We start from the raw sequence: 24,194 nt of genomic DNA, 5'->3' as shown, positions 1-24,194 counted from the left end.
GCTTAGACGCCCTTCTGCCAATGAGAATACAATAAACGGAGTAAGACTGGTTCGATGGAGACTGATCTTTTCCCGATCACGGACACGAACACGACTGGCGCCCAAAATAGTGGCGTTCAGTCCCCGGGTGGAGAAGATTGTACTCTGTGGCACTGCCTGGTCGGAGTCTCATTTAAGCCTCGGAGTCCCCTTACTGGGCTGTCAGTCTAAAACTAACATTCAACCTTCATTCGAGACCATGGCATCTGGTCACGGCGAGATCGACTTCAAACTCTACCGGTATACGCCCTCGCTCGCGGCCGCCATCCTCTTTATCATTCTCTTCGTGCTTATCACGGCCTACCATCTGTACCAGGTCATTCGGGCAAGATGCTGGTATTTCTTGATCTTCGTTGTCGGCGGTGTTTGTAAGTCTGCGTCCAATTCATTCCGGTCTTCTATCATATCGATCTAACGACCTTCCGACAGTCCAGATAATCGGATACATCTGTCGTGTGCTCGCCCACTCCGATAAGGAGAATGTTCCCATCTACGCCGTGCAAACCCTCATGATCCTGCTGGCGCCTCCCCTCTACGCCGCCTCCATCTACATGACCCTGGGCAGACTGATCCGCCACCTGAACGCCCAATCCCTGAGCCTGGTGCCGGTCAAATGGCTGACGCGGATCTTCGTCACCGGCGACGTGATCTCGTTCCTGATGCAGGCTAGCGGTTCGTCTACCTTATCCACCCCAGTGCTCTCCCTGTTACGGTATCGCATAGCTGACCAAATGGATCCATAGGAGGCGGAATCATGGCCAGCGGCACCATCTCTGCCATGGAAACCGGCGAACACGTCACCGTCGGCGGTCTCTGCGTGCAACTCGTCTTCTTCGGCATATTCATCATCGTTGCGATTATCTTCCATCTTCGCATTCGCAAATCCCCCACCGCTGTCTCGATCGCTGAGGCTTCGTCGGCTGCGCGACTTCCCTGGAACGACCAGACGTGGAAAGGCACCATGTGGGGTCTTTACTCGTCCAGTGTGCTGATTCTCATTCGGTCCATTTTCAGGCTGGTGGAGTATGCGCAGGGGAATGATGGGTATTTGATCAGCCATGAGGCGTTCATGTATGTTTTCGATGCGATGTTGATGTTCTTTGCCATGGTGGTTTTGAGTCTTTGGCATCCTAGTGTGGTGTTGAGGGATGGAAAGAAGGTTAAGGAGGGGCAGGAGGAGGAGGGAGAGGAGAGGGAGTTGAGGGAGGTGGATTCTTGATTAGGATTTGGGTTATAGGTGTTTGGTGTTGGTTTTTAGGTTGTTATGTTTATGAATCGGGATTTGTCTTGAACAGTTCTGTACAGAGCTATTACTTGTTATATAGATATTGCTGAACCATCAGATACCAATGAATTGAACTTGACGTCTTATGGAGAATGCTTTATGTTAGCCGACAGACCTTAGCTAGGGTTCTGCATATCCGCTTTCTCCCAAATGAAGCCAGGCTCATCGCATTGCTCCCAGAGGACCTGCTCGGCCAGCAATTCATCATCGTATCGATCGAGAGCAGATTCTAACCCCTCGTACCATTCGGGTAGATCGATTTGACCGTAGTGTGCCTTGGTATACTCCCAATATTCGGGATACCATCCGCCAAATCCCCAGTCTACTATGGCAGTGACCTTTCCGTTGTCTACCATAATGTTCCGAAGACACAGGTCGGCGTGAGTGAAACAGCTGCGGTACTTGTGAGTATGACATTTAGTGACTTCTTCCCCAAATGTCTGTGTACAGTGTTCGATCGCCAGGTTTCCCCGAACGTAAGCGTGGAAGTCTTGGTGAGTATCGAATGGACCGAACGGGCGTGGCCCAATGCGTAAATCCAGGCCCCCTTTGAGAGCTGCCGATGCCACTATTTCTTCTCGTGGCGGTTCTAGACTCCGAAGCTGGCGAACGTAACCGGCGATTTCAGAAATGACCGCTTTCTTTTGGGTGCCCTCGAAACCAAGCGCTCTGGAGTGTCGATCCGCGGATATATTCCATCTCGATGTAGAGCGCATCTTGGTAGTAGTGGGTTTTGTAGACTTTGGGCACAGGAATCGAGGTGTGCTCGGCCACATATTTCAAAGCTGCAAGCTCTGACTCTCGACATGGTCCTTTGATTAGTCTTGTCCGACTTATTCGAACCACACCGCGCCCGAGTTCGCCGAATAATTTCCTCCCTATCTAGAGTCTAGTCGGCAGGAGAACCGCCGTCGGGCGGGAGGTCGTATCATTCTCCCTGGTTACCGACATTTAGATTGCATGCTCGGAAAATATAATTGGATGGGCTATCAGCTGCTCATACCATGTGCAGTGTGGTCAACTTCTTCTGTTTTGTCGCAAATGGCGAGCGCGTTTAAGATGGAAGTGGAAGAGCGTGCAATACATTCAGGGGAACCCTCCAGGTCACGAGACCACCGGCCAGATCCGGCAGCATTCGGCTGCACGACGCGATGATAATTAGTAGGATAGACTTGATAGCTACCGTCTCCTACGAAGCATGATATAATTCATGAATTATGCTCCGTCCTACCCAAGGTCCGTCTTTGTTTTGGTCGGCAAAATCCACTCGGTTATGATTGGCCTGCGGGTGACCCACCGAGTTACTGGCAGCCTGATACTTCAGGCAGAGATGTACTTCTCCGTCTTCCCTATTGATGGAAACGATTTCTTACGCCACTGCTTCTGTATGGATAGTGCTCCGTATGGAAGTATCCATAAAGTAACCCGGTCAGCCCATGTTTTGAAGAGTCGAATAATTGTTGCATATCTCGGGTATCTCCTTTTACAACTGTATATTCCTGAACAATCCTCCACCATAAGCACCCGATCGACTTGCGGGAGTACGAAAGGGTAAGCTGTCAAGCATGAAATACAAAGAGCAAAAAGAGAAACAAACCAAAAAGAAGGGTAGAGCCTATTGGTTTAGATCATTCATGGTATCATAGATGACCACGATAGACCCCGGTGTCCCGCGCTTCTACAGAACACGGTCTATCACTAGCCACCGGAATCGATCACTCCATTCAATGTAGAAAGTTTACAGAAAACAAATTAACCCACTTGAAGAATCTGGTTTGAAAAGTGATGGCAAGTTTTCTCCATTTAATTGCGTGCGATTGTGCCAGCAATATTAGGCGTGTTAGTATGGCCAAGTATTTGGGAATACTGGAACGATTTAAGCATATACGTCTAACAATCTATTCAAAGAAATCTATATCTGAACAAATGTCCCCCTACGACTTCCCCTCCGATCTCACCCTCACCCCAATCCCCGACTCCGTCTCTGCCTTCGTCAACGGATACTCATCATGCAACCGATCCTGACTCCACGATGCATCCTGCGCCGCGGCCGGCCGCTTGGAATAGCTCGAGAGACGTCGCATTCGGTAATTCGGGTCCGGCGCTTGCTCGGAGTCCTTGCTACTCCAGTGCATGTCGCAGCAGAGAGTGCGGACGAGCGGGCGCAGCGTTGGTAGACACGCGCAGATGATACCGACGCATGGCTCGACGAATGTCCATGTTGCGGCTTCCATTACTGAGTCTGGGTTTGTTAGAGATGGAGTCTGGGAGAAGGGACGGAAAGGGGCGTACAGGAGGTGTCTTCGTTTTGGAAGATCTTGAGGGTCACGACGCGCATGATGCTCGCGACGCAGACGCTGTTTTGAACATTTAGTTTCACGGCTCTGGATCTGGCTGCAGATAAAGAGTGGAAAGAGAGGGAGAGGAAGGGGAATAAGAACAGGGTGACGTACAATCCACCGAGCAAAAAAATACCCAGAATAGTCAGCTTTTGCGACGTGCGCAATTGCAATTGTAGGACCATTGGAATCGGCATCGTCAAAATTACCACGTCGATGAGCAGGTTTGAAATTGCATTGCCGAAAAAGAACTGCTTCGCGTCGAGACACGTCCCCTCCTGCGACTTATCCCAGTTCAACGAGATCGGTCGACATTGAACTAACACGGTTAGGAAGACCGCGAGGCACCAGGAGCAGACGAGGCCGGTGACGATCCAGCTGGCGATTTGGAATTTGCGAACGGGGAAGATGCGGCGGTAGAGCAGGAGGATGGAGATTTTGATAGACGGGACCAGGAGGGTGTACGAGATTTCGTTGGCGAAGAAACACTTTTTTCACAGTTAGTGACGGGATAGACGGAAAGGTAGAGAAGAGAAGATGAAATAATTACTTTCTGGAATGTGACCTTTTCCTCATCACTGAGGTCTGTCATGTGTTTTCCTAGTCCGCCATCTCGGGCCCCTTGTCGAGTTAGGTTCATCCTGGGTTCTTGAAGAAGGAAAGGCATACAAAAGACGGCTTCTGCTAGCATGCTATACGCAAGCACAATTGATATGCAAATGACATAGTCATCCCATCCCAGTGTCGATTTGATCCATCGTGCCGCGATCCGAACAGCCACAATCGCTGTCGAAAGAGCCACCAGCACGGAGGAGACATCAATGTACGTCTGTCCGCGAGCGTTGGCTCCCATAACGACTGTACAGTATGGGCGTGAAGCCGCGCATCACGAGCCAAGCAGGACCGAGGGCGAGCAAGGAGAAAGGTTAAGTTTGAATATCTGAACCACTAAACTCCGTAAACCAGGCGACAACCCGCGTTCAAACTTAAGTTTGCATCCTGCACGGGTCATCCTGGTTGTTTGGTTGCCGATCCACTCATGAATCTGGCGATTTGTAGGTTAGGCAGCTGGAGCGAATTGACTCCGTGCCCGAGGTCCGTCCGACCTGATCGTTCGATGGTTATTAGTGGAGCGGTGGGTCGATATCAGGATGGCATCTCAGACGTTCTCGTTGGAGGACCTGGGTCTTCAGTTGTTGGCTCTTGCTCAATTTTCTCGTGGCAGCAGTAGTTTGTCTTGGCTGTGGGACGAGACCGTGGTTATCGAGACGTTTATTGTGGCTATACCCGATTGCTTATTAGCACTAATACATAGCCTGGTAGAGCCCTGCGAAATTGGAAAACGAGACAATTCCTACTATTCAAACAAACTGCATTGGGAACATAGTTAATTTTCGTCAGGCGTGAGCGATCGACACAGAATTGCTTCAAGCGTCCAGGGGCAGGGGCTGATGGCTTCATCGCATTTTTGGCTCGAAGGATCAGGATCGGGGAGGGTGGAGCCATCGGCTGGAAAGCGCTCACCCACTGGCTCATGCGTAATTTATGGCGACCTAGTGCCAACTTAGCCTTCGTAGTGACTCCTTAGCAAAGCCTGTGGCTTCCTTTCTAGTGGAGGCCGTTACATCGCTCCGTGACGGACACTGTTCGTCTAGCAGTAGACATGTGGAATCGGTCAATCTATTTACGGTTTCATAAAACGAAAGTGTCCACATCTGCCCTTTCTTCTGTGTGTCTATTTCGAAACAATTCTGCGCACCAATTCGGCCGTCTTGTCGGGAACACTGAGAAACGGGCTGTGGCTGGCATCTAGTCTCTCGGCGGCCATTTCCACACCAGCTTTCTTGACATTTGAGATCATCAGCTCCTGGATCATGGGAGGGATCGCCTCGTCTTTATCGCAGATGATATAGGTCGATGGGATGTCGCGGTACGCTTCGTGCGAGATGGGATCGAATTGCGTGGATTTGGGGTGCACGACGAGGCGGCCTGCGCAGTCTGCGGCTTCTGCGGCGGGGACATCGTTGAAGAAAACAGGAGCTGGGTCGAGGACTTTAAGAATGGCTCTCTCTTCCTGATTTTGAAGTTAGTGTGTGAAAACCCAAATTCGTTACGTACTGAATCGAGATTAAACACCTACATCGATCGTAATGAACGGCGGCAGCGTTCCCCCAAACATCCCTGCTAGGCTGCTCCCGCTAGGAGGCACAAACGCAGTCATGTAGATTAGGTGCTGAAGAGGCAGACCCTGTAAAGCGTCGGTGCCCACCATTCCACCGTACGAGTGCATGACTGCGACGACACGCTTACCCTCATCAAGAAGGGCTTGTGCCGTGTCGCGGATCAGCCCGACGTCGTCATGCAGGAATTTTGTCGGCGGCACGGCATCGTTGCAGCTGGGGAGCCGGGGACAGATGACTTCGTAGCCCAAAGCCTCTAGGGACTTGCAGAATGGGGCGTAGAGGCTGGGATAATGCCAGGCGCCGTGGATCAGCAAGATAGTGGGCGGAGATAGAGAAGAGGGCATTTTGGATCTATGTTGAATCTGGAGTCGAATCCCTGCTCGTAAAGCGAGTAAATTGAGCTGAGTTGGCTGACGTGCATGAACTCCGTGCTAAATGGGACAGGGATGGGTTTTATTTAATCATGGACGCTTGACCCTTGCTGTCTGGGCATTTCCGCTATTCGATGATGGTGCCAGACGGAAAGCATTCGACCCACTTGGCTTTTGTGGTGGAGATCAACATCCAGCCGTCACTGAGGGGTTGTATGTGTCCTATTCCGTACTCTCAGTAAGTGGCCTGTGTGGAGGACTCCAGAGGTGATCCGAGCATACGGCGGAGGTTGTTGACTGGCCGTAAGTGCGTAGATCTCGACTACGGCCTTCTCTCTATGGGGATCTGCGGTTGAGACTGCCGCTTTGGTGGGAGTCAAGCAGGACCATCCCGACTTGCGACACCAAGATCTGCAGCAGTGACCCAAGATATCGCGGGGTAAATGAGGAGTAGGTTCTCATCGTCATACACTCAACGTGTGCCAATAACAAACTCAAAGTTAAGACAGGCTTCCGAACGCTTCGGATTGCTGTTCGGGTTCGGAAGCAACATCCGTGGATGCTGCCGGCTTAGAATACCACGGCCCGACGAGAGACAGTCGGACATGCCTTCGGAAGTACAGATGCATCCAATGACATTGATATGGCGCATTTTTGGGACTCTTTCGAGATCGCTAGTCTCGCGTGTAGCCGAGGGAGGTGGCATCTGGATATAAGGTTCCTGAAACCTAGTCTATCACAACGTGAACTTCATTTTACATCCCTCATCTGGTAGAAACGTTGCGATTCGGTTCTTGAGAGCGGAATTGTACTGGAGAATGAAGCAATTGAGAAGACGAAAGGTCGCTTTGATGTCGACACGCTAGTCCTGATGGGGACATTATGTCATCTGGCACGTGAGCATAGTGGTGACCTCCGCGCTAGGCTCAAACCGGCTAGGTCCTGTCCTCAGGCACCCCTCATCCCCTGCGCAACTCGACCTTCCGGAATGTAAACGCCAAGGGAAGCCCGTCATGAAGTTGCGCCTCCTGCACCTCGCCCTCACCTTTCTGTCGCTTTTCCTACTAGCACTGGGTGTGTAGTGAATCTATTCCCCCCCGGATATCTGCCAAATCACAGCCACCGGACGCACAGATCAATTCGACTGACTCGTTGCCAGGTATCCTCCTTTACTCCAAACACAGAGTCCCAGATGCAGACCCGGTCGCTTATTGCGCCGACTGCTTGAACTATGCCAGTCGTATCAATGACATGATTGTTCGTGTGCCGGATGTGCGCGGCAATAAGCAGTTCTTTCGATATGCCTGTGACTGGTCCTGTCGGAACAACTTGCTTACCTCCGGGCGTTGTCCCAAGTACCGGAGGAGCTTTTTGGACCACACTGACAGGTATATGTTTGAGGTGGAGGATCCTCCGGAGGCGTGCAGGGGGATTAGGGCTTGTCCATAACTTCTTTTCTATTTGCGTGAGAATCGTTGCATTTCTTATGTATGGCGTGGTTTGTTTGCAGTGCTGCTGCGGGTTTCAGTATAGCAACTGTTGGTGTACATATGAACAGAAAGTCGGAAGGAGATGTGATTCGTCAGATGTCGGTATTTTGGACATGATATGTCCACTTCAGATCCCGAAGACATCAATGCCGTGAGAAACCAGAACGACTACGCTGGCACAGGTCCTCTTCCCTCGGCAACACCCAGTAAGAACAACTAATAATATCCCTCATTCTCCGGTCATGAAAACGTCCTTCCCCACAACCAACTCTTTGGACCACCAATCAAGGAGAAGGTATTTTAAGCATTGTCTATCGCATATCAAAAGGGGTAAATCAAGCTTACTATGCCAAGCTTTAGGCTTCGACTTTTTGGTTATGGTCTGATCCGGTTCCTGCAGCGTCCGAATCTCGGGGTCCGCGGACTTATCCCTGCCCTAACTCGGAATACCGAACTCGACACAATCAACCTCTACTGTGGTATTCCTATATTTATATGCTTGCTCCTTTGCAGTTATTAATCATGGTGATTTTAAATTTATCTCTGGCTCTTGAGACTCGGGATACAGGAAGGCAAAATGCTAGAAACAGAGCACGCCAACATGTCCGAATCAATCCCCCATGACTACTATCCCCCGAACCTGGCTCTCCCGCATTTCCTACCGAATGAAGACACGGCTTTTTCTTTGATCTTTCGGTTCGCTCTCCTATGGATGTCTGCCTTGGGTGCAGGCTTCATCATAATCCGACGTGTCCGTCCAACGGCGAGTAAATCGGACCAACTGGCGTTTCTTTGGATGTGCTTGAGTAAGTAACCAGCCCACAAAGACTGCGCTGCTAAGTGGACTGAAATAATCAAAATAGCCGGCTGCATCCACCTCTTCTTCGAGGCATACTTCGTTATCAAACATCCTAGCTTGGCCGGCTCGGAGACGCTCTTCGGCCAGCTATGGAAGGAATATTCTCTTTCCGACTCTCGCTACTTGATCTCCGACACTTTCCTGGTGTGCATGGAGGCCGTCACTGCCGTAAGTATCTATCAACTATATCTTACAGCTGAGCCTCGCAGGAATTTAAACTGACAACGTGCAAAGTTTGCCTGGGGCCCTCTCGCCTTTGCGACGGCCTACTTTATTCTGGTCCGCCATCCGGCTCGCCACGCGTGTCAGCTCATTCTCTCGACCGGCCAGGTCTACGGCGACGTGCTGTACTATGCCACTAGCTTGCTGGATCTGTATAAGGACGGAACCCCCTTCTGTCGACCGGAGGGGTATTATTTCTGGTTTTATTACTTTTTTATGAATTTTATTTGGATGGCGATTGGGAGTTGTAAGTTGCATTCTTTCCGGTTGAGGGGGTGATTATGGGCGCTGACGGTATTCCTGGGACAGATTATGCGACGCAGAGTGTCAAGGAGATTACGAGGGTGTTCACGAGAGATGCACAGCTCGATCGAGGGGAGGAGAAGAAAAAGCGATGAAAATTCAGGGGATTTAAGATACGCTGAGGAAGAGGTCCCACGGGGGGTGCGAGGACCTGTTATGATGGCTCTTGTTACTTCAGCGCGCAGAATTGTGTGCTGCAAGGGATTGGCTGGATTTACTACATAATAGGCCATGGAAATGCCCACAAGATAGACGCAGAGCTCGACCTTGTGACAACCGAACTTAGGTAAAGACAGCCTGATATTGCACAAGAAAAGATGGCGCCAAGATCCTGTCATGGAGCGAGGAAGATTGAATACGGTGGAGTTACAACGTGAAAATGATTTTGGAGAGAGCCCAGATCCTCTATTCATTTATGCTACTGGGGAGTAGCAGCGAAAGCTTTAGTCTAAATGGATGGCATGCTATAGTCAAGATCCGCAGCTTTTCCTATTGGATTATGACCTCAGACGAGGCCAAGACAAATAAACAAAAAAGTACAGAGATAGAAAATAAACAAAAAAACAAGAATGACTGAAAAAACAAAAGAAATACAAGACAAAAGAATGAACCGACCCCGACGAGACCACCCTGAGAATGAAGCCCGAAATGTGCCGGTTCAACCACTGAGCTTGATGAGCCGAGGGTGACCCTTGGCACGCTGGGCTACATTCCCGTCCACAGCCGGTGGAATTCACCTTCCAAAAGGGCTTAAGCCCTTGGGGTGAATAACACTGCATGAGCTGGGAACCGAAGGACGAAGGCCTCGTCCGGGCCGGGGTTGGCGATGACATTCGAATCATCGAGACGGTGACTCCCCCCAGACCGAAAGTCGAACCCATGCACGATCGAGCCCACGAGCATCTGCATCTCCAGCATCGCAAACTGTCGCCCGGGACATCGATACGGCCCGGTGAGGAACGGCACGAAGGCCCTCGGCTCGAGCACGAGATCCCGTCGAGACGTCCAGCGCTCGGGGATAAACTCGTTCGGAGAGACGAAGTACCGTGGGTCTATTGCAACCTCAAAGTCAGAATTCATGCATGTTATCGGAACGAATAGCAGGAAGAAGAAGCTTACCTCGATGCATGCTCCAGATAGACGTCGAGACTATCATGTTTCCTGGGATATACCTCCCTGCAACGGTCATACCTTCAGGGGGCGTCAACCGTTGAATGCCGCCAGGAATAGCCGGATACAGCCGGATTGCTTCCTTGATGCATGCATTCAGGTAAGACGCGCCGTGCCTGAGATAATGGACCGAAAACCTCGAGCTGTCGGGCGGAACCTTGGTGAGTTCATCCCGTAGCAGCCTTTGGCTTTTGGGATGCGTTGCAAGGAGAAAGATCAACGCCGAGAGAGTGTAGGCCACGGTGTCGGTACCGGTCGCAATTGCAAGGTCCGCATCACGCACAAGCAGCGTGTTGGTGAACGGTAGCCTTTCCTCGCCCTCTCGTGTGTAGCTCGGCAGCGCAGAGAACAAATAGCCACGTTTGTCAGCGAGCTATTGGGGTAACGAGGCCTTGGTTAGCAACGTCAAAGACAAAGGATAAAAGCTGAAAGCGCAAATAAAAAAGCTATCCGTACCTCGTGCCGCTTGTTGATCAAGGCATAACAAATCTTGATCCATTGACCCCGTATCCAATTGACCGATGGCGCTTGCTTCAGTATAGATGATAGCCACGGAGCCCATTTGAAGGTCCCCGCAAGGTCTTGCACGTAGTCCTGCTGGATAAGAACGTAACGAGACTTGAGATACCTCATCATACCGAAGGATCTTCCCAGGACCATGTCACCCATCACATCATAAGAGAAGTACCGGAGCAGCAGAGTGATGTCAAACGGAGAATTTGCATTCGCTTTCAAGCACCGAAGAAAAGTAGCACAGTGCTTGCGAAAGATAACTTGGTATTCATTCAGGTCTATGAATAGTCAGATTGGCTGTATTAAGGGAGGCTCTAAGAGACAAGACAGGCCGACACTTACTATTCCTTTGACCAAGTGCTTTCGCCCACATTGAGCTTCGGGCTTTGTACATCCGGGATTGGTGAGAACGACGCAACGTGCGCTCGGGGTTACACTCATAAATTGGACCCTTGATGCAAGGGGCACCGGGTCCATGGATTTGGTGAAAAGCCTCGACGTTGTTGATAGACACCTCCCGCGGGCCTAGAGGGAGTTAATACAGGCTAGTTTATATGATTGAACAGTAACTTACCGACACGAACAAAGTCACCAAAGCGTCGATGATCATTCCATACAGTCTCGAACGATGAACATCGCCAAAGCATAGCCATGCGCGACATGAGTGGTCCCGGGAAATCGCGCAGCGGATGGAAGAAGACCCGGTAGGCCAACATGCTGCACACAATTCCTGAGAAGTAGAGAACGCTGAGCTTCAGGAATAGAGTGAAGGGCCATCGGCCGATGCCAAAGAAGATCAGCGAGGCTGCCCATTCGAGGCCGAGGAATGTCCATGCAATCTTGGATGAGAACCGATCCCATTCTCCACGATTGAAAAACCCCAAGTGAGTGATGATACCAGCCAGAAAGACAATGAAGCCTGCAGAGCAGAACAGTGTAGCAGCAAGACCGATGAGAGCGTTACAACAACCCGTGATGAATAGGCCAAACCATCGAAAGGGCGTGACAAGGAGAAGTTCGACAAATTCAAGCAAGTCAAGACTTCCAACCGAATCAGAGAATACAGGGTAATCGAGGGGCTGAACAGGTGTGGGATGGGCGATGGTTTTGGTAGGCACAAGGACTCGAGTGACCATAGGCTGGGATGCATACATGGAAGTGCGGAAGAAACTTTGGACAGACTGGACACCACGAAGTAGGAGGGACTCGTAGGTTCTCCTAGCGCCATGGGCCTGAGTCAAGGCAGAGTGCATGCCTTTCAGAAAGGCGGGCCGGATGACGTCCATCGGGGATTGAAGGACTTGAGCAACCCCGGCAGGCTGCGATGCATACATGGAAGTGTGGAAGAAATCGTGGAAAGCCTGGAAAGCACGAAGTAGGAGGGGTTCGTGAACTCTCTTAGCGTTATGGACCTGAGTCAAAGCAGAGTGCATGACTCTGAGAAAGGCAGGCTGGATGGCATCCAACTGAGATTGAAGGGACTGAGCAAGCTGAGCGGATGACATGATGAAGATTGGATTGTACTGAGATAAGGTGGATACAAGAAGTTTGCATAGAAGAGAATTCATTGGTAGAGGTTGGTTGAGAGAGAAGAAACAAAGAGATGAGGATGATTGCTGATGGGGATTTTATAGACAGGTGCGTGGCGCTGCCTGATGGTCTGCATCGGAAGTCTTCGCCAAAGGCTTCTGCTTACCAGTGGGTTAATGGAGCGTACCGGATTCCCCTATCTCCAGAGCAAACCACGCAGCTCTGGATGACATAATTCGAGCTGTCTCAATGGGAGGTTCCGGTTGATCAGGTATGTGATTGCTCTCTGATGTACGTCATCGGCGCCCTTCCCAGCTGGGGAGTATTGAAGGGTGGAAGATTGAGCTGAGAGAGCCTTGGGGAAGGATTCGGCACATGTATATGTATGTAGAGTCGAATTGAACGTTCTAGCTATATGGGAATTAAAAGCTTCGCATAGAGCGTACGATTACCAAGCAAGGTTGATACGAAGTGGGATTGGTTTTTGATTACTATCGATAGGTCAATTTAGAACAAACATACTCCAATATTAGCTGGATAAACATCATAAAATTAAAATCCCCGCATCACATTTAGTAGAAAAGAGTGACCGGAAGGCCTCGGCTATATGAGGTCCATGTACAACTTCCCACATTCAATAATTGAGCCACCAAGAACCAGACACGAGGAAGCTCTCATACAAAGCAAGGCAAAAAAAGAAAAAAAAAGAAAGAAACTTCAGAGGCACTAGAAAAAAAGAAAGAATGGTGACATGCACTTTCGTCAATCATCGTAAATTGCAAATCAATAGCCGCATCTGCCACAGTACCCGCATGACGACGCCGAACAAGCCGTAAAATCTTTCTCTGACTCGCTATCACAAGACGGAGAACCATCCTCATCTTCAGCATACCGGTCTGAAAGGTCCCCCGTATCTTCAACAGCGTCATAAAATCGGGCGAACAACTGCTCTTTCAGTTCGTCGGGGATGACATGGTTCACTCTAGGCGTGACTTCCCTCAGCTCGAGAGAATCTCCGCGCTCCTCTCGCACAATCTCAAAGCGTCCGTCCGGCTGTCCGTGAACAAAACCAATGAGCTGCCCCAGAAGGCCATGGAATTGCCGAAGAGTCTCTGATTCCTTCTGTTCCCATGCCTGGATGGCAGGTCGGGTATCTTGAATCCGGATATCGTGGAACTTGCCGTACCTGTGGAATGCAAGCACGGAATTTGGGATCTGGGAGACCCAGAGACGAGGTACTATCTCCGCCAGAATGTCATCATCTTTGCGCTTGAAGGACCGCGTTTTGAGATCAAAGATGGCCGCTTGAGGTATGCTGTGTCCTCCATCGAGGATTGTAAGTGACGTCGTATCTTCAGGCTCATGGGAGCTGACAGTAGTTTGCTGTAAGAGCGAGGGAAGAGCAGAATGATCATTTGCCGAAGTATCCGGAGCACTTGTCTGTTCATCACAGCGGTCGGGAAGATATCCGTCTGCTTCGAAACGTACCACACATTCGACATCCCCAAATCGATATTGAACTATGCGCTGATGAGATTCGGAGCCCTTCACAGCCCTATCCCAGGAGGTATAAGACTCCGGAAACGTGTGACCGAAACCACGCACTCCAGGGATAACATCGGTAGGAGAGCCATCCCGACGGAGAAAGAAGACTGTCGAGCCAACTGCCTCCACGAGGATCCTGAACTTCACGTCGAGACCGCGCACGAAACAAAGAAGATTACCTAGAGTGCTCCCACAGGCCACAAGATCAACGGAGTCTAAGTCAAAGCCAGGATCTTGCTTGATGATTGCCTCCATGGCAGGCTGAAGTGGGTACGATGCAAAACGAGCCGCATTCTTGTCACGGAAATACGTCCCACTATCTTCCGAAAGCGTTATAGACTTCTTGAGGGGAGTCCAAGCCGGTGGGGACCCTGTTTCCATGGGTTATCAGCTGGTGCAACCAGAGAAATAGCATATGACTATCCACGAGACAATCTATCTTACCTGGCACGAGCATAGTCGGCTTCACTCTGTCAAGCCAGTTATACGAAGCCAGGGTTCTGCAGTTTGTGATGTATGGAGCGTCATTGCTGGGGGAATCAGTGGGGCCAATGAGCTGATCTCTGTTGATATTGGCGATGATACCACGGAAAGAAGGCTGAGACATGCTTGGAACATCGGTTGTCATCCTTGCACCACTGTGATAGCCCCTGCTCATGGGATAGTAGGAGGATCTAAAAGAAGCGACGGATGGGTTGTTGTCTAAACAGAATAGTGAGATCAACGTTGAGCTCAACAAGAAGATGACTCAAATTCTTGAAGGAAGAAGGCCGGAGTGGTAGAGTCAACCCAGAGTTTACCTTTATACCGCCTAGGCAGCCTTTGTTGGGTAACCTTCAGTACAGTACATGAATGATTGGATAGCAGTGGCCAGGCATATTCACCATCAGGGCCTTTGACGCGTCAGCCACCTTCTTAGGCGTTTGCTTGCTTTGGGGCGCTCAGTTGCCATCTATCATATTTTGATGTCGCTTGTCTTTTCCCCTTGACCCATCCTCCACATTCAAATGAACCACGTTCTCTCAAAAGATCCCACAATCAACTTTACATAGCGAATCTCCCTGGTATTTTGCAATGAGTCAATATAGAAAGACCAGACTTGCCAGGTTCTTTTCTCTGGTTATTTCTGGACAGCGCAATGTGACAGACGAGGAGAGCTCCAAATTGTTCTTGGAAGCAGTTCAGCAAGAAAACAACCATGTTTATTGCGTCGAGCGGATCATTGGGAGCCCTTCAGCACGCAGCGCGGTGCATGCCAGCATACGCTTCAACATCAGTCCCGCATTTGTCAATCAGTACACCTCCAGTTTCATCATCTACTTGGCCGACCCGACTGTCAAGCAGTTATGTAACGGTCGCATCCTACAGAAGCTTCTGACGCTCATTGTAGAGCCACGAACACTGTGGGACGCTCTCTTGCAAGGGTTTCTATCTGGAGAGTTAGACCAAAGCTCCGTTCTTGCATTCGCCTGGATTTTGGAAGAGCTACTTTGTCTACCCTCTGCGAGCACAAGTCACCTAAATATCGTCGACGATGCCCAGAAGGTGGTGGACGATGGCTCACTGCTGCAGTCCCCCTCCGGCCAAATACGGAACCATGGCTATAAGATCAAACATTACCTCCAGATGAGATCGTCCGACCCGTTGGCGATCATCAACTCTAACTTCTGCCCTGGTGGTCGCCATGACAATGACTTTGCAGACTTCCGTGAAATCGCCATATACCCTACGTCAGCCGAATTCCTATCTGAAGCAAAACCCTTCTATCGACGAGCAGAGGAGATAATGGAAGTCGCCTCTGAGAATCGCCTGGTTGCTCACCTCGACAATCAGTTTCGGCTTCTTCGAGAGGACATGTTGTACGAGATTAAAGATGAATTTCAAGTAGCTCGAGGCAAGAAGAAGAGTCGTCGGATCGCACCTCTTCTGTGTGATCTAACGCTTAAGCACATTCAGTATGGCGATGCTAACCGACTTCGACCTTGTACTTTGGCAATGACTTGCAAATCAGGCTTGGGGGCTTTGATAAGCAGAAAGCCAGCTGACAGAAAGAAGTTCCTGAAGGACAATCGAAACTATCTTCCTCATCAAGCCTTTGGATGTCTGATGCGTGGTGTGGAGATCGTTGCCTTTTGCATACTGGATCGAGATATCGATTTGCTCTGCCAATCGCCGCCCTTGATCTCGTTGCGTGTCATTGGACCTGACGCCCTGTCGAAAACGCTGATGTATCTTCACCTTTACAGTGATCTTAGCTTCCTGCTGGTTGATGCACCGGTCTTTGCTTACGAGCCTATTCTGCGATGCATTCAGGAGAAGGTAGAGTTATCGCTGGTTAAAGACCTTCTTGAATTTAAACAGGGTGATTCCATTTCAGCATCCGAAATCGTGCCATCTTCGATTACTGCGAGCATACGTGAGACTGGTATCAACAACGGTAATATCCAAGGGATATTGAAGACTCCAAATCCGGTCAACCTTGACTCTGCGCAATTAGAGTCGTTGCTTTCTGGCATGACCCAAAGCGTGAGTCTGATCCAGGGGCCACCAGGTAAGCGCCACCTTCTATGCAAGCAGCAGACAGTGACTTAGAAAGACTGATTTGAATTCAGGGACTGGAAAATCGTTCGTTGGCGCGCTTCTTGCCAAGGCCTTCCACAGTTACAGCGAAGAAAAGATCCTTGTGATGTGCTACACAAATCATGCACTGGACCAGTTTTTGGAAGACCTTCTTGATATCGGAATTAGACCATCGGATATGGTTCGTCTAGGGTCAAAGTCCACAAACCGCACGTGGCCTCTGAAAATCTCTGAGCAGAGCTCTACGTATAGGCGGTCTGCGTCGAGCTGGAGCGTGATCAACAATTTGAATGAAGAAGCCAGTGAAGCCAAGACAACTATTCGCAGCTCCTTTGAAGGGTACCAGAACGCCAAACCAACTATCGGCGACATTCTTGAGTATCTGGAATTTGAACAGCCAGACTTCTTTCGTGCCTTTTGCCCTCCACGAACTGAACGGGGAATGGTAACCGTTGGAAGAGACGGGAAAAGAATCACGCATAAGACTTTGTACCAGCGCTGGCTCTCCGGCAGAAGTCATGAACTGAAATCAGCTGAGCTTCTGGATGATGAATCTGTGGCTGTATGGAGAATGGATCCATCAACACGTCAAAACCACGTCAATGAATGGATACAAACGCTACTTGAGGAACAGGTTGCCAATCTTCGAAATGAGATGGTGCGATTAGATGATTATCAGAGTCAACTTGAAGATCTTTGGGACGAGAAAACCCGCTCAATCCTTCAGTCAAAGCGCATCATAGGTTGCATCACCACAGCAGCCGCGATGAATACTGCAGCAATCAAACTTGCGTCTCCGGGGATTGTTCTTCTAGAAGAGGCTGGCGAAATCTTGGAGTCGCATATCCTGACCGCACTGGGACCCGAAACAAAACAATTGATTCTCATTGGAGACCATCAACAGCTGCGACCCAAGATCAACAACTACGGTCTGTCGGTGGAGATGGGCATGGTTACGATCTCAACCGGTCACTTTTCGAACGTTTAGTTCTTTCTGGTTATCCCCATTCTACCTTGGCCATTCAACACCGCATGTGCCCTGAGATCTCCTCCTTTATCAAGACTCTCTCCTACCCCCGTCTTCTTGATGATCCGAAAACAAAGAATCGGCCGGTCCCTCGTGGCCTGCGAGATAGGGTCATCTTTATCAACCACACAAACCCAGAGCAACAGCTGCAGAATATCGACGATCGCGACACAGTGACCAGGGGGAGTAAGCAAAATAAATTCGAAGCTGAGATGGTGTTGAAAATTGTTCGATACTTGGGGCAACAGGGATATGGCACAAAGAAATTGGTTGTGCTCACACCGTACCTGGGCCAGCTGCACCTTCTACGAGATATTCTTCGCAGAGAGACAGACCCAGTCCTGAATGATTTGGACGCCCATAATCTCGTGCGCGCCGGATTGCTCTCTCAGGCTAGTGCGCAGAATCAAAAGCGGCCTATCAAGCTGTCGACGATTGGTAAGTCCATGTGAGATTAAAGAATTTTTATTTGTGCTGACCAAACAATCTAGACAACTACCAAGGAGAGGAAAGTGATATCGTTGTCGCGACGCTGACGAGGAGTAACGAAAACGGCGACATCGGTTTCATGGCGGCTCAGCAACGCCTGAACGTCTTATTGTCTCGCGCCCGAAACATTTTGATCATGATTGGCAATATTGAGACATTTGCTGGAAGCAGAAAAGGAAAGGAGGTTTGGCGTCCTTTCATCAATCTACTTCACGCGGGCAATCATCTCCATGACGGTCTTCCTGTCAAATGCGAGCAGCATCCTGACCACAAAGCAATTATCTGCACACCTGAAGATTTCGATACGCAATGCCCCGATGGCGGGTGCCATTTGCCTTGGTATGATAATTGATTATGCAAAAAGCTTCAAGTATTAACTGCTAACAAATACAGTGGAGTCAAATTGAATTGTGGTGTCCACGATTGCCCATACAGGTGTCACCAGCTATCAGACCATTCGCAGATGGAATGCCGGACCATAGTACAATGGGAGTGCCCACGAAAGCATCGCATGGCACGGGCATGTTCGCAGGTCAAGGCGGATTGCCACAGGTGCGCCGCCGAGGACAAAGCGAGAGAGAAACGAGAGAAGCGAGATGCCGACCTGGAGGCTAAGCGCGACCGATTGCAGAAAGGATACATGGCCAAGCTGGACGCTATCAAAGATGAGATTGAACACGAAAGACAGAAGAGAAAGGATCAGTCTGACCGGGACGAGAGAGAACGTGTCCTTGAGCAACAGAGACAAGAGCTTCATAGGCTAAAGAACGGTTCGAACCGAGCGGACGCACATGATCCCCAAGGTAACAGCCAAGTCAGCAGCCAGCAGCCAGTTTCCGCGTCGAATAGAAGTTCCCCTGCCCATACCACTTAAGACGAAAGAGCTGATGTCAGTTCATCTCATGATACTGAGGATCCTGTTGGTACCGACAATTCGTCACCTGCCGAGGAGGACTGGAAACACCAGAAAGATTTCGAGGGAGCACAAAGCGATGAAATTGATAGCCTGATGGCAATGATTGGTCTTGAAGGTGTGAAACAAATGTTTCTGGACATCAAGGCTCAAGTGGACACAGCGATAAGGCAGGGGATTGACTGTAAAAGCGAACGTTACGGATCAGTTTTACTGGGCAACCCGGGAACGGGTTAGTCTTTTTGTCTTTTCTTTTTTGCAGATCTCTGAAGGACGCTAACGATTGATACTAGGAAAAACAACCGTCGCAGGCCTGTATGCCAAGTTTCTCACTGCCATGGGTGTCCTTCCTGGAAGCTTCATATCCGAGACGACCGGGTCACGACTAGCGAACGATGGTGTGAAGGGCTGCCAGAAGCTGGTTGATGACATCCTCACAAACGGGGGCGGTGTACTCTTCATCGATGAAGCGTATCAACTAGCACAAGGAAATTCTCCAGGATCCCAGGTGATCGACTTCATTCTAGGGGAGTCCGAAAAGCTCACCGGGAAGGTAGTTATACTCCTTGCTGGGTATCGGAAGCCCATGGAAAAGTTCTTCGCGCATAATCCTGGGTTACCGAGTCGCTTCCCCCGAGAGTTCGCCTTTGACGACTATACCGACAGTGAGCTGAATCGCATTCTGGCATACCAGATTGAAAAGAAGTTTTCTGGGAGGATGAAAGTCGAGGGAAGCTTGACAGGGCTGTATTGCCGGATTGTCGCACGGCGCTTGGGTCGACAGCGTGGAAAAGAGGGCTTTGCGAATGCTCGTGCCGTTGAGAATGCCTGCTCCCGCATATTCGAGCGCCAGGCTCGCCGTTTGAAGAAGGACAGAAGGCACAAAAAGGTGGTAGATGATCTTTATCTGACCAAGGAAGATTTGATCGGCCCCGAGCCCTCCGCCGCGCTCGAAAAGTGCGCTGCGTGGAAGAAATTGAAATCGATGATTGGATTGAGTACAGTGAAAAAGAACGTCAAAGCACTGCTAGACAGCATACAGTTTAACTACCATCGCGAATTGAATGAGGAGCCACTTTTGGAATTCACGCTCAATCGTGTCTTTTTGGGATCGCCTGGGACTGGGAAAACCACGGTCGCAAAGCTTTATGGCCAGATTTTGGTGGATATTGGGTTCTTATCTACTGGTGAAGGTCTGTTAGTTCTTTCATTTTTTGTTTCTTCGCCCACCTCCTAACACCCCGTCGCTTGCAGTCGTTGTGAAAAACCCAGCAGACTTCGTTGGCAGTGTCTTGGGCGAATCTGAGAAAAACACCAAAGGCATCCTGGCCTCCACACTTGGCAAGGTCCTGGTAATCGATGAGGCCTATGGGCTTTACGGTGGGACCGGTTCCCAAGGGGGTGCTCAAAGTGACATCTACAAAACTGCGGTGGTTGACACGATTGTCGCAGAGGTTCAGAGTACGCCAGGGGATGATCGCTGTGTTTTGCTTCTTGGATATGAAGATCAGATGAGAACCATGTTTCAGAACGTCAACCCAGGATTAACTCGCCGGTTTCCACTTGACTCGGCCTTCACGTTTGAGGATTTTACGGATCACGAGATGGGGCAGATCATGGACTTGAAGTTGAAGCAGCAAGGTTTCAAGTCTTCGCCACAGGGTAGAAAGGCCGCATTGGAGGTTCTGGCACGAGCTCGCAATCGCTCAAACTTCGGGAACGCCGGTGAAATCGACATTCTACTGAACGCTGCGAAGTTAAGCTACCAGCGCCGGCTTTCGGAAAAGAAAGCTTCTGGCGACTCTTCTCGACTGGAGCCCGAGGACTTTGACCCAGACTTTGGTCGCGCTGATCGCGAGGGCACTAATATTCCGATGCTCTTTTCCGGGGTGGTTGGCTGCGAGAAGATCGTGCAACAATTAGAAGGATACTGCCAGACTGTAAAGAACATGCGGGAACTGGACATGGACCCGCGAGAGCAAATTCCTTTCAACTTTCTGTTCAAGGGCCCACCAGGTATGAACTCAAAGCGATCATTTGGAAGTATAGGTGCTAAGATTGCTCAGGAACTGGTAAAACATCGACTGCCCGCAGGATGGGGAAGGTCTATTATGACATGGGCCTTCTTAGTTCTGCAGAAGTGATTGAAAGCTCGACAACAGATCTCATCGGGCAGTACATTGGGCAGACTGGTCCCAAAACCCAAGCACAGCTGGAGAAGGCGTTGGGAAAGGTGCTCTTGATCGACGAAGCATATAGGTTGGCCGAAGGGCAATTCGCCACAGAAGCCATGGATGAAATTGTGGACTGCATCACAAAGCCTAAATTCTTCCAAAAGCTGATCATTATCTTGGCCGGTTACGACAAGGACATAAACCGACTCATGGCAATCAACCCTGGCCTGACAAGTCGGTTCCCTGAGTCGGTCGAATTCAATGGTCTTGGTCCGGATGACTGCACTCAATTGCTGACCACCCTGCTCAAAGTCCAAAAGAAAGGATTGTCGGAAAGGCGCGCTAGTCTCGACATGGGTGTCTTGGAGTTGATGTCGCAAGATTTCAAAAACGGTCTGTACACGCGTTTTGCCACATTGAGCAACATTGAAAACTGGGCGAATGCAAGAGACGTGCAGACCTTGGCGAAGGGCATTTTCGGAAAGGTGATTCGGAAGAAGCGAGGCAAAACACTCGTGATAGATGAAGGCCTGATCATCGCGGAGTTGGATCATATGATCAACGAAAGAACCTGTCGCCAGAACGCACAGTCAACTGGAAGAAGTGATTCCCGATCTCAAGGCCAAATCGCTCATCTTGATCACCAACCTCCACCCCCATCGTTGATAGAAATAGACAAAAATACTGGCAGCAATGTGGACACAGATCAGCAACCAGAGGATGAAGTTCATGAGCTATCGAAAGTCGAGGCTACCACGACCAGAGACGCAGGGGTGTCGGACGCAGTTTGGGGTCAGCTCCAGCGAGACAAGCTCGAAAATGAAACTCGTGAAAAGAGCTACCAGGAACTTGCTGCAGAGGAGAAAGAAACCGAAAGGAGGGTCCAAGAGCTTGAAAAGAATGAGAAGTCGTCGAAAGAGCGCCCTCCTGATGAGGATGACAATGAGAAGAAACGTCGCGAACAAGAGCGCATCCTCCATGAAATCCTCCGTAGGAAACGTGAAGCAGCCGAGCTTGAACAACAGAAAGAACAAAAGGCTCAGCACAAGCTAAGAAAAATGGGTGTTTGCTGTATGGGATATGCCTGGATACGGCAGTCTAACGGATATCGCTGTGCTGGGGGTTCTCATTTTGTTTCGAACCAACAGCTTGGAATTGGATCGGATTGATCTGGAAATATTCTGCTTGGTCAATAGCCTGTCGTCATGTGAACAGGGATTAAATTGTCATTTTGGATGGTAGAATTAACAACGTGTCTTCAATTCGCCTACCCGGGAGCTTGCAACTGCTAGACATCGAACCAGGCGCAACTAATATGTCTCATTTTATTGCTTTGAAGCAATTCACTACCCAAAGAATGTCCATGCGGGAATTTGAATTGTTTTCATCTGTCTCTTTACGATTATAGGAGTTATGGTCTATTTATCAAGGTGTCTAATGCTGTAGTTGAGTTTAAAGCGAGAAATCCCATTAGTAGGTTGAGAATATAGCAAAGAGCTCAGCCTCTGAAAAAGGCCAATTGACTTTGAATTTTAAAATGAGATTAATCATACGGGATCATCCCAATAGCCTGTTGAGTGGCCTTGTTGATGACCGGCGGCCCATAAGGATGAAGGATGTTCCAGTCTGCCATTTGCTCCTCCTTCAGGACAAAATCGGTGGGATCGTGTGACTGTCATTTGATCAGTAAAGCCCACTACAGAATCACTTAATCAACTTACCGTCATATAACCCCGTTTGAAAGCCTCTACTTTGCGTTCTCTTTGCTCCTCCGTCAAGAGATCGATGGGCTTGTAGCATGTGTCTGATCATGGTCAGCTCAGATCCGCGACACTGAGGAAAATAAGAAAGACTTACAAACAGCCATCCGCTTGTTGTTTCCGAGCGGCGCAGCGCCGTAATGAACGGCTCGAGAGTCCCAGAGAACGAAGTCGCCGGGCTCCATGCTGGGTTTTACCCATTCACAGCCTCGGTCTTGGAACCATTGGAGCTCCTTATCCGTCCAGTTGAAAAGATCCTTTTTGATCCAACCACCCTCGGGCTATATTAATCAGTATCGGTTGCTTGAATTGTGTGAAAGTTTGGGTCCTTACAGCTTGATGCTCCTTGAAGTATTGCTCGAATAGCGGAGCCGTACCGCTCATCACGGCAAGGCCACCGTCTTCGGGGCCATTTGGAAGCTGAAGTAATGTGTCAGCAAAGGGAAAGGCATACGATTGCATGAGACATACTAGGTTCAACAAGCCCTGAATGCAGTGGGGCCAGGCTCGATAGGCACTCTGATCTGACTAGAATGAGGTCAGCATACATAGGGGAAGAAACAGGTTTCTGATACTCACGTGAGGCCAAGGTGCCTTTCCATGACCGGGCTCATCGGGAGTCGGAACAGCCAGCGTGCCTCCGTCTGCCATGGTCAGCAAGATGCCTTCGAGCGAAATCACAACACTCTATACCATATGATACCGTGAGCTTCTCTGTGCCCCAGATCTTCGCAAAGATATCGCGAACCCCGGGCTCTGATTTACAGTCCCAAACGAACTGTGCATGGGCAAAAGAGAAGCTAAACACTGTTAGTCGCAAGCCTTCAGGGAAGTTTGATATAACTTACTGGTCGAATAGTCCCCCATGACGATGTCTGGGAAAGTTTTCAGATTTCCATGTTGACGGGTCATCACGCTTGTATCCCAGTTTGAACCCTTCGAGCCATTCCTCGCCCTTGTCAGCATACTTGAGGGCCCTGTCTTTCGGCACTGCCCCCTTCACTAAGGCCCACTAATGAACGTGTCAGCACCGGAATTATTCAATATCCACAGAAGGTCTCACCCCGTTCTTGTGCAGGTCTTTGAGCCACGACGGACTCTCGGAGGTGAGAGGCGCGAGCTTCGGACTAGGTCTCTCAATGCCCAAAGGCCCGCGCGGGTCCTCCCAGTTGTCTTGTTCCACCCATGTCACGACCGTTCGAACGGGTTGGCCTACCGCTACCGCGAACAAGGGCGGGGCTCTATGAATAGAGGGCGTTGCGTGTCGGGCTAGTTTGTTGACGAACATTGTGCTGAGTGGGTTCTGCGAATAATGGGAGCAGGCATGTGAAGTGAGGTCCCTATTATATGCTGATGCATCTCTCATGTACAGTGCGGTGTTCGGTACCCTTTTGGGAAATGG

At 49.9% G+C, this 24,194-nt stretch overlaps 10 protein-coding genes across 10 annotated transcripts; 4 read left to right on the top strand and 6 right to left on the bottom strand.

Moving 5' to 3' along the window:
- The first annotated feature begins 165 nt into the window (after positions 1-165).
- Positions 166-1,386, top strand: P170DRAFT_382944 (RTA1 domain-containing protein). Its single transcript, XM_024845623.1, has 3 exons — positions 166-407; positions 469-711; positions 783-1,386. Exons 1-3 carry the CDS (start codon positions 239-241, stop codon positions 1,256-1,258), a joined length of 888 nt encoding a protein of 295 aa, XP_024703967.1. The 5' UTR covers positions 166-238; the 3' UTR covers positions 1,259-1,386.
- Positions 1,387-1,440: 54 nt separating this feature from the next.
- On the bottom strand, positions 1,441-2,741 carry P170DRAFT_455598 (aminoglycoside phosphotransferase family protein; the record flags this gene model as incomplete). Its single annotated transcript, XM_024851546.1, has 4 exons — positions 1,441-1,913; positions 1,960-2,198; positions 2,556-2,606; positions 2,698-2,741. 4 exons carry the CDS (start codon positions 2,739-2,741, stop codon positions 1,441-1,443), a joined length of 807 nt encoding a protein of 268 aa, XP_024703966.1.
- An 834-nt stretch (positions 2,742-3,575) lies between these two features.
- P170DRAFT_356740 (uncharacterized protein) lies at positions 3,576-4,516 on the bottom strand (the record flags this gene model as incomplete). The annotated part of the gene is made up of 4 exons (XM_024844172.1): positions 3,576-3,681; positions 3,778-4,151; positions 4,214-4,284; positions 4,333-4,516. The coding sequence occupies 4 exons, from the start codon at positions 4,514-4,516 to the stop codon at positions 3,576-3,578; spliced, it is 735 nt and encodes a 244-aa protein (XP_024703965.1).
- Positions 4,517-5,398: 882 nt separating this feature from the next.
- On the bottom strand, positions 5,399-6,190 carry P170DRAFT_475016 (alpha/beta hydrolase; the record flags this gene model as incomplete). The annotated part of the gene is made up of 2 exons (XM_024853210.1): positions 5,399-5,737; positions 5,804-6,190. 2 exons carry the CDS (start codon positions 6,188-6,190, stop codon positions 5,399-5,401), a joined length of 726 nt encoding a protein of 241 aa, XP_024703964.1.
- Positions 6,191-7,200: 1,010 nt separating this feature from the next.
- On the top strand, positions 7,201-7,918 carry P170DRAFT_436451 (uncharacterized protein). Its single transcript, XM_024849159.1, has 2 exons — positions 7,201-7,291; positions 7,377-7,918. The coding sequence occupies exons 1-2, from the start codon at positions 7,231-7,233 to the stop codon at positions 7,664-7,666; spliced, it is 351 nt and encodes a 116-aa protein (XP_024703963.1). The 5' UTR covers positions 7,201-7,230; the 3' UTR covers positions 7,667-7,918.
- A 254-nt stretch (positions 7,919-8,172) lies between these two features.
- Positions 8,173-9,627, top strand: P170DRAFT_436450 (EXPERA domain-containing protein). The gene is made up of 4 exons (XM_024849158.1): positions 8,173-8,513; positions 8,571-8,734; positions 8,801-9,035; positions 9,098-9,627. The coding sequence occupies exons 1-4, from the start codon at positions 8,309-8,311 to the stop codon at positions 9,184-9,186; spliced, it is 693 nt and encodes a 230-aa protein (XP_024703962.1). The 5' UTR covers positions 8,173-8,308; the 3' UTR covers positions 9,187-9,627.
- Positions 9,628-9,841: 214 nt separating this feature from the next.
- P170DRAFT_356573 (cytochrome P450) lies at positions 9,842-11,910 on the bottom strand (the record flags this gene model as incomplete). The annotated part of the gene is made up of 5 exons (XM_024844159.1): positions 9,842-10,143; positions 10,211-10,634; positions 10,718-11,052; positions 11,117-11,299; positions 11,349-11,910. The coding sequence occupies 5 exons, from the start codon at positions 11,908-11,910 to the stop codon at positions 9,842-9,844; spliced, it is 1,806 nt and encodes a 601-aa protein (XP_024703961.1).
- A 1,177-nt stretch (positions 11,911-13,087) lies between these two features.
- Positions 13,088-14,456, bottom strand: P170DRAFT_357450 (uncharacterized protein; the record flags this gene model as incomplete). Its single annotated transcript, XM_024844220.1, has 2 exons — positions 13,088-14,220; positions 14,294-14,456. The coding sequence occupies 2 exons, from the start codon at positions 14,454-14,456 to the stop codon at positions 13,088-13,090; spliced, it is 1,296 nt and encodes a 431-aa protein (XP_024703960.1).
- Positions 14,457-14,923: 467 nt separating this feature from the next.
- P170DRAFT_455596 (putative AAA family ATPase) lies at positions 14,924-22,201 on the top strand (the record flags this gene model as incomplete). Its single annotated transcript, XM_024851545.1, has 11 exons — positions 14,924-16,168; positions 16,211-16,265; positions 16,299-16,400; positions 16,462-17,381; positions 17,474-17,894; positions 17,948-18,284; positions 18,339-18,785; positions 18,840-19,090; positions 19,152-20,051; positions 20,113-20,874; positions 20,925-22,201. The coding sequence occupies 11 exons, from the start codon at positions 14,924-14,926 to the stop codon at positions 22,199-22,201; spliced, it is 6,717 nt and encodes a 2,238-aa protein (XP_024703959.1).
- Positions 22,202-22,575: 374 nt separating this feature from the next.
- Positions 22,576-24,080, bottom strand: P170DRAFT_356693 (uncharacterized protein; the record flags this gene model as incomplete). The annotated part of the gene is made up of 9 exons (XM_024844168.1): positions 22,576-22,704; positions 22,754-22,836; positions 22,890-23,073; positions 23,126-23,212; positions 23,264-23,316; positions 23,368-23,436; positions 23,486-23,592; positions 23,641-23,804; positions 23,856-24,080. 9 exons carry the CDS (start codon positions 24,078-24,080, stop codon positions 22,576-22,578), a joined length of 1,101 nt encoding a protein of 366 aa, XP_024703958.1.
- Positions 24,081-24,194: the final 114 nt, after the last annotated feature.

The sequence above is a fragment of the Aspergillus steynii genome (assembly GCF_002849105.1).
Source record: "Aspergillus steynii IBT 23096 chromosome Unknown P170scaffold_4, whole genome shotgun sequence".
Lineage (NCBI taxonomy): Eukaryota > Fungi > Ascomycota > Eurotiomycetes > Eurotiales > Aspergillaceae > Aspergillus > Aspergillus steynii.
The sequence above is the reverse complement of the archived record's forward strand: the minus strand, read 5'-3'. Positions and strand labels throughout refer to the sequence as shown.

Excerpts from the sequence above, each read along its gene's own strand:
- P170DRAFT_382944 (XM_024845623.1), top strand. The coding sequence starts at position 239 with ATGGCATCTGGTCACGGCGAGATCGACTTCAAACTCTACCGGTATACG. Across the intron at positions 408-468 it reads CTTCGTTGTCGGCGGTGTTT|TCCAGATAATCGGATACATC; the intron begins GTAAGTCTGCGT and ends ACCTTCCGACAG. Across the intron at positions 712-782 it reads GTTCCTGATGCAGGCTAGCG|GAGGCGGAATCATGGCCAGC; the intron begins GTTCGTCTACCT and ends ATGGATCCATAG.
- P170DRAFT_436451 (XM_024849159.1), top strand. The coding sequence starts at position 7,231 with ATGAAGTTGCGCCTCCTGCACCTCGCCCTCACCTTTCTGTCGCTTTTC. Across the intron at positions 7,292-7,376 it reads GCTTTTCCTACTAGCACTGG|GTATCCTCCTTTACTCCAAA; the intron begins GTGTGTAGTGAA and ends ACTCGTTGCCAG.
- P170DRAFT_436450 (XM_024849158.1), top strand. The coding sequence starts at position 8,309 with ATGTCCGAATCAATCCCCCATGACTACTATCCCCCGAACCTGGCTCTC. Across the intron at positions 8,735-8,800 it reads GCATGGAGGCCGTCACTGCC|TTTGCCTGGGGCCCTCTCGC; the intron begins GTAAGTATCTAT and ends CAACGTGCAAAG. Across the intron at positions 9,036-9,097 it reads TTGGATGGCGATTGGGAGTT|ATTATGCGACGCAGAGTGTC; the intron begins GTAAGTTGCATT and ends TTCCTGGGACAG.